Source organism: Mustela putorius, unplaced genomic scaffold (assembly GCF_011764305.1).
Source record: "Mustela putorius furo isolate JIRA1106 unplaced genomic scaffold, ASM1176430v1.1 tig00004033_pilon_pilon_pilon, whole genome shotgun sequence".
Classification (NCBI taxonomy): Eukaryota; Metazoa; Chordata; class Mammalia; order Carnivora; family Mustelidae; genus Mustela; species Mustela putorius.
The window spans coordinates 5,660,771-5,671,249 of NW_025422169.1; the positions used below are offsets into that span (position 1 = coordinate 5,660,771).

Below are 10,479 nucleotides of genomic sequence, written 5' to 3' on the forward strand. Positions count from 1 at the left end.
TAGCTGCTTCTACCAGGCGCAGAACTGCCTCTGTTTTAAGACAGCTCCCTTCCTATATAGCTCCCTCCTCCCCCGCGGCAGGGAGCTGTGCCGATTTTGTACCCGTAGGAGAGTCCCAAATACCTGGCCAGGCACAGGCGTGAGCTGAGCAACAGAAGCGGGATGGCTCACGGGTGCGGTGGGAGGTCACAGCGCTGCTTCTCTTTGAAAACCAGTCTACAGATCCTGTTTTTATACGGGGTTTTTTGTTGTTGTTGTTGTTTTTATTTGAAATCACCATTTTGAGTGTATCTGTCCAAATGAGGTCCAAATCTACATTCTATAGGCACGCAGATAAGGAAAATTATTAAAACAATGAATGGTTAATGGTCCAAAGGTACATGGGGCACCATAATCAGGACATCCATATACATTGTTCCCTTCTCTGGACTTGGGGAGGACTTCCCACCCTTCCCCGGACTTTCCTCCACAGGCCAGGATGCCAGCTTTTGGTCACTTGTATACTCCCCAGATTATTGCTTCCTTTGGCAATGGCTGCCCATTACTAAGGAAATCCAACAAAACCACGCTCTTGAAACCATATTCCAAATATGACCAGAGCTGGTCCCCAGGTTGGCTCAGCCAATGGGTGGTTCAAGGTCACACCATCTCTGCTGCTGGAAATAGACCCAAGGTACATGTCTCACCTGCAGAAGGCTAGACATCCTCTTTGTTTCTCGGGAAAATGACAGGAACACAGGCCAGTGATCATCTATGACAAATCAAATTGTGGATCATCTTCACAGACCACGTGATAGCTCCAATGAGCCAATAACCTTTTCTAACTTCAGATTCCCTGCCTAGAATCTTACTGGGTCATAATTCTGGTATATTCTAGTCGGCTCTAACGTGTGAAAATCTAACCCTCAAAATCCTTTTACATGTCACATTTTTAAAAACTTCAAAAGGATATTCATTAAAGTCTATCTTGAGATAAAAATGAAGCTACTAGTTATAATTCAGTTTTCCATTTTGAATTTTAAAATGCACATTCTTTGTGGTCTTGGCATTTTTCTTGAAAATGAACATTATGGTATATTTTAGGACATAATTCATATGGGGAAAAAACACGTTGAATGTCAGCACCATCCTAATTTAAGTGGTTTGCACATTCAGAGGAAGAGCTTCGTTGGTAACCTCGCTGAGGGTTCGGTAGCAGACTCCTCCCAGTCAGAGGTCGGCCTGCATCTTCCCAGGATGAGGCCTTTGGCGGGTCCCTAACAAGTAAAGGGACACTCTACGTTCTCAATCCCTGGTTGGCAAAACTTGGGTGGGCAGCAGATTCACCTGGCATGGCTCAGACTCGCTCAGACACCGTGGCTGGGACCGGCCTGTCCCACCCCAGCTCCGCATTCTGTAAGTTTGGGGGCTGGAGCCTGAAAATGGTGTTTTTAACAAGTGCAGAGGTGGTATGGAAGCGGCGCTAAGCCTGGGACCCTACGGAGAACCAGTTATAAGGCATCTCTTTTCGATTTTTTATTCTTTTTAAAGATTTTATGTCTTTATCTGACAGGGAGAGACACAGCGAGAGCGCGAGCACAAGCAGGGGGAGTGGGAGAGGGAGAAGCAGGCTCCCACCAAGCCAGGAGCCCGATGCGGAGCTCCATCCCAGGGCGCTGGATCATGACCTGAGCCAAAGGCGACCTGTCACCGTCACCCACTGAGCCCCCCAGACCCCCAGGCATGTCTGTTTAAAGGTGGACATTCTCTCTCCGAGAATCCGAGTGTAAAACCTACACTTGACCCTAAAGGACCTCGCTCAAAAGCCCTGGGATCCAACATCCCTCGTCCAGGCCTTTCGGACCCTTTTCTGCCCTTGAGGCAGTTTGGGAGGCGCACGGGGGAGTGGGAAGGGGAGACGCGGGTCCCTCCAGCGGGGCAGGTCGCTGCGACACATGGCTCTGTCCCCTCCCCGTCCAGCGGTCACCAGCAGGCGGGCCTGAGCCCTGGGGGTCGGGGGGTCCGGGGCACGGAGGAGACCGGAGAGGGGTGGAGGGTGACCGAGGGGGGACCGGGGCACGGAGGGGGAGGGCGGGGGGATGCAGGGAGCGGACAGCGGGGACAGAGGATGCGGCGCGGAGGGGCGACGGGCTGGGGACAGAAGAGCCTGGGGCGCAGGACGGCAGGGAAAGCGCGGCCGGAGGCGGGGGCGACCGGAGCGAACAGCGCAGGCCGGGGCCGCCCCGAGGCGGGGAAGGGCCGGCAGGGGCCGCCGGAGGCCGGAGGGGAGCGGCGCGGCCCCGACGGGCGGGACAGGGACTCGGGGCCCCGCGGGCTCCCTTCGGCGCGGCCGCAGCCGGGCGCACGGAGCCGCTCGGCCGGGGGCCCGGGACCGGCCCGGGGTGACGGGGCCGAAGGGACCGGCCCGGGAGACGCGACGGGGACGCCCGTCCGGACTCGGGACGGGCCGGGGCCGGGGCCGGGGGCTGAGTGACCGGAACCGCGGGGGCCGGGACAGGGACGCGGACGCGACTGCCGGTCCGCGCGCTGGGCCGGGGCGACCGCGCCGGCGCCCGAGCCGGGGAACGGGGCACGGGGCACGGGGCACGGGGCACGGGGACCGGGGGACGGGACGCGGACTCGGGCGCGGGCGCGGACGGGAGCAGCGGGTCCCCCGGCCGGCCGCGGGCTCACTGAGCCGCTCGGCCCGCACCTCCCAGCGCCGACTCCTCCGGCGCGAGGCGGCCCGCGCCTTATATACCCTGCTAAAAATAGCCTGCGAGGACGCCTTCCAATCAGAGCCGCCTGAAGTTCGAATTGAGCCAATGGCGAGGGCCGTGATGGAGAGGCTCGGTCACGCCAGGCGGGGCCGCTGTGAGTCAGCGCCTGCCATTGGCCGGAGCTGACATCACCGGCGAGCGGCCTCCGGGCCGGGCGCAGCGCGATTGGGCGGCGCGCGGGGCGGGCGCGGCCGAGTCACGTGGGGGGGCGGGCGTGGGGGGAGCCGGGCGGGGAGGAGGGGGAGGCCGGCCGCGGAGCTTTGAAGAGGGAAGTTTTGCAGGGGCTCGGCTGGCAGTGCGTCGGCCGTTGGCGGAGCCTGCGCGGGCTCGCGGGCGCGTCTCCGGGCTCCGGCGGGATCCGAACCCGCGGCGCCGCTCCGCCGTGCGCCCCTCGGCCCCGCGCCGCCGGCTCGGCCGCGGCGCCCCCGACCGCAGACCGCGCGGCTGCCGCCTCCGGCGCGGCCGCGACCGCCCTCGGCGCGCGACATGGACGTGCTGCCCATGTGCGGCATCTTCCAGGAGCTGCAGATCGTGCACGAGACCGGCTACTTCTCGGCGCTGCCGTCGCTGGAGGAGTACTGGCAACAGGTAACCGGCGCGGCCCCGGCCCCGCGGCGCCCCGGCCGCGACCCCGGCCGTCCCGGGGCCTCCGACGGCGCGGAGCCGCGGTCACCGCTGTCACCGCTGTCACCGTCGCCGCCGCCGGGCTCCGCGGCGCTCCCGGGCCGTCCGGGCGGCCTCCTCCCGCGGGGCGGCGCCGGCCCCGCGCACAACTTGGGTGCCGTCGTTGGAGCTGCAGACCGCGCGGCGGATCGGCTCGCGGGAGCTCCCTGCGCGGCCCAGGGTTTCCTTTTCTTTTCTTTTTTTTTTTTTCTTTTTTAAATGGGGAATTTGTTTTTGTTTTTGGCTTTTTGGGTGTTTGCACAGAGAGTTGTTTTTGTTGTTGTTGTTGTTTGGTTTTTGGATTTTTATTATTATTCTTATTATTAAAAATGTCACCACCGAAACCTCCTTTTGCCTCTCCCAGGTCATTTGCAGTTTCTTTTGCCTCTTGGGGATCCTTACGATTTGTGTCGCTCGGCCTTGTTTTTCTTACCTGCTGCTTTTGTCAACCAGAAAAAAAAAAAAAATCAACAATGTTTGCACAACCAGTGACTTATCAGTCATATGACAATGAGCCCGTCCAAATGGCTTCAAGTCGGAGTTTGAGAAGAGTCTCGGTTTCCGGCATTTTTTTTTTTTTTTTTTTTTTTTAGTAGAACTGGAATTTTTGACATTGGACGTTTCAGAAAGTGAACCCCCCACTCCCCCAGTTGGTCGGGCTTGCCCGAAGGGAGAGAGACTCTGACACTTGTCCCATTGTCGTGGGGAAGACGGAAGGAGGGATGGGGCTGTCTCTCTGCCCCGCTAGGCTGTTGGCTTTTTGTCACAAAGTGAATTAGCAGATCAAATATATTCTGTGCGCTCAAAGCCTAGACAGCTTTGAAAAGGGATGAAGTGCAAAGTGTTGCAACCTTCACAGGCCTGCGTAATTGTTCCCAGCCCTGTCCTGCCTTCCTCTCCCCTCCCCCCTTTTCCTCCTAAAGAAGCTGCTCCCCAGGACGTGATTGAAATTGATCTAAGTAGTTTCCTTCGGGCATTTGGGATTCGGGCCCCAAGCCAGGCTGAGCTCCCGGTCGCCTTCAGAGGCGTTTCAACTCTCGGAGAGCGGCGTTTTGGTCCCCAGTGCTTATCAGCAGAATGGAGATTTTAAATTAGCCAGATTATTAAAGTTTAACAAGATCTCGGTAAATGTGCTTTCTTCTCTCCTCTGCACGTCAGTAAAATACCTGCCCCCTCTCCTCCAGATACTGTTTCTCAGAACCCTGGCGTGTGCACTGTAACGCAGACGTCTAATTTTAGGGGTAAAGAGAAAACAATCATTGTTTTTTTCCCCTTTGCTTGCTCATGCTAGCTCTGTGACGAGTCTGTGGGGAGGGGGAAGGGTGTGTGCTGTATTGTAGCAGGAGCATTTGCTAAGTAAGCAAGCAAGCATGAGCCCTTTGGGTAGGCTTCGCTAGTCCTGAAAATGATCTGCTACCCAGAGCAGAGTTTGCCGTAGAAATTTAAGTCTGTAGAGTCACGTTTGTATGGACAGCTTATATGGACATACAGGCAGCTGATCCTAGTAAAGATAAGGGCAGATATAATTTAATCCTAAAATGTTTCCTACCGTTTTTCTTTTCCAGTGGCTAGAAAGTTTGAGATGGTGGGGAGAGGGGATGCTGGTCTGTCGGCAGTTGTAGCTTCTTGAAAGGTTGGTTGTGGGGCTGGGGAGGGGCACTGTCCGTGACACACTGCATGTATACTTGAACCGGGTCCTTTTTTGGCCGCTGGTCAGAATTTCAAAAGGAAGTCTCCTTTGGCATTGCGTGAAAGAAACAGAGTGATGACTCATACAGTTGTACTCTTGGCCAGGAGATAAAGTTCGGGTCCATTGTGGGACTCCCAGCAGGGCTGGGGAGGAATTTCCCTCCTGCATGGTTTACAATAGCAGATGGCCATTCTGGAATTACTGTTGCGGCTCCTGTTTTTCTCTGACCACTGTGGAAGTCATTAAAGTTGTGTGCGAGCTCGGCCCCGCAGCCCTCGCGAATGGCATTCTTTGAAAGCCTCCTAGGTCGGGGCTGTACAGGAAACGGGGTGGTTTCTCCGCAGCTCCACTGATGTCCCTGAACGCGGACCCTCAGCTAGCTGCGTCCGCTCGCGGAGTGTGGCCCTGTTCTCTCAGCCGTGTCTCTAAAGAAAGACACACGCAATGTCAGAACACATTGCCTCGCGTGCAGTGCGGCCTTTCTGTGTTGTGCGTGAGAAAGGAGGGCCGCCCGAGCATTCCTTAAAGCACATGGTTCTCGAGACTGTCAGATGATCTGGTTAAACCTGTCGGGGGGCATGTGCCTGAGGCTGGTTTTCTTTGTGTGGTTTACAGAAACTCTGTAGTCACGTCAACACTGGTAACTGTGACAAAGGTGGCCTAGTGACCCTCAGTCCTTGTGGCCGCTGGTCCAACCTGGAAAGGCCTGGAGAGGTATCCACGTCTGGTCCTTCTCCTGATTGCATATGTCCTTTCCTAGAAACAGCTTTCCTCTCGCTCTCCTAGAGACGCGATTCTTACAGCACCACGGCCACGTTCTGTTTGCCCTTGACTCCTGCATGTTTTTTGGAAACGTGCTTTCAGTTCCACTGTTAGTCGTCATCACGATCACGTGTCTTCTTGTGGTTCCTCTCACACAGACCTGCCTGGAGCTGGAACGTTACCTCCAGAGCGAACCCTGCTACGTGTCAGCCTCCGAAATCAAGTTCGACAGCCAGGAAGATCTGTGGACCAAAATCATCCTGGCTCGGGAGAAAAAGGAGGACCCGGACCTGAAGCTTTCCTCCAGTCCCCCCGAGGATGCTCTGAACAGCCCCGGCTTTGCTTACAACCTGGACACCAACAGCCTGAACTCCGACGTGAGCAGCGAGTCCTCGGACAGCTCCGAGGAGCTTTCTCCCACCACTAAGTTTACCTCCGACCCCATCGGCGACGTCTTAGTCAACTCGGGCACCCTGAGCAACTCTGTCACCTCCACGCCCCCGTCTTCTCCAGAACTGAGCAGGGAGCCTTCTCACCTGTGGGGCTGCGTGCCGGGCGAGCTGCAGCCCCCCGGGAAGCTGCGCAGTGGGACTGCGGGAAAGCCCGGTGACAAGGCCAGCGGGGACGCCTCCCCGGACGGCCGGAGGCGGGTGCACCGCTGCCACTTTAACGGCTGCAGGAAAGTTTACACCAAAAGCTCCCACTTGAAAGCACATCAGCGCACTCACACAGGTCAGTCCCTCCTGCGATGCGGGAGGTGGGCCACTGGTGGGCGCCACTGAAGTGCACCAGCCCTGGGAGGGGGCCGGGGCTCCGCAGGAGGCTGGCAGAGCAGACACATCCTCACCTCATGCTTCCCCAAAAGAGTTGGGTCTCTGGGGAGGACAGAGTAGGAGCTCATGGACTGGACGTGTGTGCCCGATGCAAGGGCGAGACTTTCAGATTAACCACCTGAGGTAAATCCTGTTCTCCCCCTACACCCCATCCCTCACTCACTCCCACCTTCCTGGTCATCCGGGGGGCCTGTGTGCCCGCTCCGGGCATCCTGACAAACGGAGTTCCCTCCGATTTTTGGAAATGGGACTCGAGGGTGGGGGAAGGGCTGGCTGGGGGCCGTGGCGCATGCGAGTGTCCTGGGGCGGGAGGGGGGGTTTCGGGAGGAGGGGGGTGGGAGCCGGAGCCCTGTGCTCAGCGGGAAGCAGTGCCGATCCCTGGGTGCTCCCTCAGACGTCCTCTGGGCATCACGTGGCCTTTGTTTTCTGCTACCAGTTTTAAAACAAAACAAAACCTCTTTGTAGTGAAAGCCCACAACTCAGATGAACCTCCCTCAGATGAAATTCCTGGGAGGGTCTGGGGTGGCGGGGGGAAGGGTCGCACACATTCCCGAGCGGGCAGGGATGTGATCTTGCACGTGGAGTCACGTCAGCAATGACCTGCCCCGGGACAGGGATGAGAGAGGACCTCTGAGACCTCAAGTCGGGGTCCCCTGCAGAGCCAGGGTCAGGACCCAGTCTCCCCGCCACCCCGGTCTGTCCCGCAGGCCCACTCGGACACTGGCTGGGGCAACATGTTGAATTTCCTCAGGCAGCACTTCTAGTGAATTCATATTTGTCGTCTGCCCGATGGAAGAGGTCGATTTGGTCGCTCAATTGTCATTTAGAAAGTGCTTTGAAGGCCCAAGGATGGGGTTTCCCAGAAACTCATGACCTCAGTTTTAGAGAAATGTCGTTTCCCGGAGGAAAGTACAAAGCCTCATTCCACAGGGAAGTGAGTAAGGAACAAAATAAGTGCTTGAGAGAAACCGTTGCCATGGAGAGAGCAATAAAACCCTGCCCCCGCCGGGGCTGTGGGTCCAGTGGGCTGACACGTCACCTCAGAAGTATTTCACCAGTCTGAGTATTTGTCATTCTTACACGGTAACGCCGAGGACAGTCACGCGGGCCCTGCCCGGCCGGGGTCCGTCCGCAGCGCTTGGAAGCTCAGGGCTGCTGGGTCAGGGGCACACCCCCCCCCCCCCCGTGTCCCCTCGAGCCTAACCAAGGTGGGCCCCCGAGCTGCCAAATGAGTTGACTTTTGTCCAACTGCTTCTGTGTGTTCTGTCGCCTCACACCTCCTCCTGTTCAGTGAAATCACGGTGTGCCTGTCGTGTGCTCTCTTCCCAGGAGAGAAGCCTTACAGATGCTCATGGGAAGGGTGTGAGTGGCGTTTTGCAAGAAGCGATGAGTTAACCAGACACTTCAGAAAGCACACTGGTGCCAAGCCTTTTAAATGTTCTCACTGTGACAGGTACGTGCACAAAGCTAGGGACTGAGCATGGCCTCTCCGGGAGGGACAGGCCTCAGCATAGACGGCGGGCGCTGCCCTGTCCCGCGCTCCTGCCTGGGACCTTCTCAGAGAGTCTGTAATCTGCCACTTGTCCAAATTAGGAAGAGCCGGGTTCTGGGTGCATGAGCATAGGGTGATTTCATTCATACCTTCTGGAGGTTGGCCTTCAGCCGTGCAGCCTAGACGCTTGAGTAATGAGGTCAGGTGAGATTCCCCCAAAGGCCGGACCGAGTCCCTCCTCTGCATGCCCCTGCGCTGGACTTTCCTGCCCCGGCAGCGCGAGCGGGAATGGCCGTGACTCCGTGGACTCCCCGCTTCCCTCGGAGAGGGGCTGGACCGGGAGGGCTGTAAGCTCCTCCAGGCGGGGACCTAACTTGTCGGGGGCCGATTGCTCCGCAGGTGTTTCTCCAGGTCCGACCACCTGGCCCTGCACATGAAGAGGCACCTGTGAGGGAGCAGAGCGGCGAATCCTGCGGGCTAAAAGGCTTCCAGGCTGAGAGACAGCCGTGGAAGGAGGGTGCGCGTTCCAGCCAAAGCATGCCATTTTGCACCCCACCCAGTTGCCTCCAGGACCTCGACTTGGAAGGTCTTTCGAGGGCGAAAACGTCATGTCAGAAGCGGCGGAGCACCCGCGGTGTGTGGTGTTTGGGTGGCCCTGGACTCGCCATGGGTACCTGTCTTCCGAGTGGTCCCTAAGCCTTTGCCGTGAGCATGTGCACTGAGAATGTTACTGGTTGGGTTGACTGTCTGCGGAGGGTCTGTTCGTTACTGACTGTGTGATGGGGGCAAAAGAGTCTTTTTCCCTTGCGGTGGCGAGACCGCAAGAGGCAGCGAGCGCGGAGTTTGAGTGTAGTGTGTGCGAGGAGCATCCCATGAGATGAGATGACCACCGATCATTTCCTGGGGGGTGGGGATCTGCGCCTTAGGGGGGTAAAAAGAAAAAGATGTTAAAAAAAAAAAAAAAAGAAGAAGGGAAAACATGGAGGGCGGGCGTGGGTGGTCAAGACCCCCGGTGTGGCGGATGGGTGTGGGGAGGGAAGCCCCTTCCCCGTGTGAGAGAACTTTCCGTGTCTGGTGCAGCTACGAAAAAAAAAAAAAAAGTGCAATGTGTCAAGTAGCTTGTTTACTTGCTACAACAGAGCTCATTTGTTACCCGTCGTATAAGCTGTGTATTTACGAATATAACACATTGATAACTTTTCCTTATAAGACAAAAAGTAATGCATGGTCTGGGGAACTATCTGCTTTCCATTCTTAAATCAGGACTACAATGTCGGTTCCAGTTACTGAGCAGCTAAGATAGGATTGGTCGAATTCAGTGATTCCCTAGCCATCTGGGCCTGGCGATACACAACTTTTCCCCACCTCCCCCTACCCCAGCGATTTCACAACACTCCCCTTTCAGAAAGGCGTTGTGCAGCGTAGGGTTATTTTTTAAATGATTCTGAATTTGAAGTACCTTTTTGGAGAATTTCCTGATGCCCTTTGAAGACATTGGGCATATGTTGGGTATCAAGAATGCTAGGGCTGGGAATTGCTAGTCTAATGTTGCATTAGACTAAGAACCTAAAATTTTTCTCCGTTGGGTGGATAAAACCACTAAAGCTTAGAAACTGTTTTCTCATGCAGCTAAGTTTCTCTTATTTATGCCTTGAGGACTAATTTCTGGTTTTCTAGCTGTTAATGCACTGTAGATCTTAATAATGGTGCCTTATGCAAGTGGCCCCTTCCATGGGGGTCTCATACAGGGGTTTGGGTGATGCATGCTTTATTAAGGCTCTTTTCTCACCTGGCATTGTACTGTATCACTGTATAATACAGAAACAAAAATCTCTTTAAAGTCCTCCTTCACAAAGACAAACAGAGAGATGAAACTCCCCAAACAAGTCAGTATTTACTCGATATTTTAGACAACTTGACTGCAGTGTTAAAGTGGAAAACACATGATAATTAGGAAATTGGACCATTTCTGCCACCATGAGACTTTCATATAGACTTTGCACAACAATTGTATAGATCACACACCGGCTGTATTGAATATGTAACATTTTCACACATATTAAAGATACAGAAGTATAAAGAAACAATGTTAACGTATTTGCTTAAAAGGCACAAGCTCCACATATCTATCTAGCTATCTGTCGGTAATACAGAAAGTATATTACTTTTTTTTAAAAAGTGGGCGGAATTCTTGTGTATGTATATGTGTGTGTATAGTGCGTGTATGTGTGTGTGTATGTGTGTGTGTATGTGTGTGTATATATATACATATATATAGAT

The 10,479-nt window shown here is 55.4% G+C and overlaps 2 protein-coding genes across 3 annotated transcripts; one reads left to right on the plus strand and one right to left on the minus strand.

Moving 5' to 3' along the window:
• Positions 1-1,640: 1,640 nt before the first annotated feature.
• LOC123389785 (vegetative cell wall protein gp1-like) lies at positions 1,641-3,247 on the minus strand. Its single transcript, XM_045072354.1, has 2 exons — positions 2,892-3,247; positions 1,641-2,755 (listed from the first exon to the last, which is right to left on the minus strand). The coding sequence occupies exons 1-2, from the start codon at positions 3,245-3,247 to the stop codon at positions 1,963-1,965; spliced, it is 1,149 nt and encodes a 382-aa protein (XP_044928289.1). The 3' UTR covers positions 1,641-1,962.
• KLF6 (Kruppel like factor 6) lies at positions 3,028-9,332 on the plus strand. Of its 2 annotated transcripts, XM_045072383.1 has the most exons (4): positions 3,028-3,347; positions 6,033-6,606; positions 8,037-8,160; positions 8,599-9,332. In XM_045072383.1, the coding sequence occupies exons 1-4, from the start codon at positions 3,246-3,248 to the stop codon at positions 8,648-8,650; spliced, it is 852 nt and encodes a 283-aa protein (XP_044928318.1). In that variant the 5' UTR covers positions 3,028-3,245; the 3' UTR covers positions 8,651-9,332. The 2 variants fall into 2 exon arrangements, with proteins under 2 accessions (XP_044928318.1, XP_004757970.3); XM_004757913.3 differs by lacking the exon at positions 3,028-3,347 and having other exon boundaries at positions 5,065-6,606.
• The last annotated feature ends 1,147 nt before the right edge of the window (positions 9,333-10,479 follow it).

What these genes read in the sequence shown, in the direction of transcription:
- LOC123389785 (XM_045072354.1), bottom strand. Translation starts at nt 3,247, where the DNA reads ATGTCGCGCGCCGAGGGCGGTCGCGGCCGCGCCGGAGGCGGCAGCCGC. An exon ending in GGCCCGGAGGCCGCTCGCCG is followed by an intron (nt 2,756 to 2,891) that starts GTGATGTCAGCT and finishes GCGTCCTCGCAG; the next exon opens with GCTATTTTTAGCAGGGTATA.
- KLF6 (XM_004757913.3), top strand. Translation starts at nt 5,859, where the DNA reads ATGTCCTTTCCTAGAAACAGCTTTCCTCTCGCTCTCCTAGAGACGCGA. An exon ending in ACATCAGCGCACTCACACAG is followed by an intron (nt 6,607 to 8,036) that starts GTCAGTCCCTCC and finishes CTCTCTTCCCAG; the next exon opens with GAGAGAAGCCTTACAGATGC. An exon ending in AAATGTTCTCACTGTGACAG is followed by an intron (nt 8,161 to 8,598) that starts GTACGTGCACAA and finishes ATTGCTCCGCAG; the next exon opens with GTGTTTCTCCAGGTCCGACC.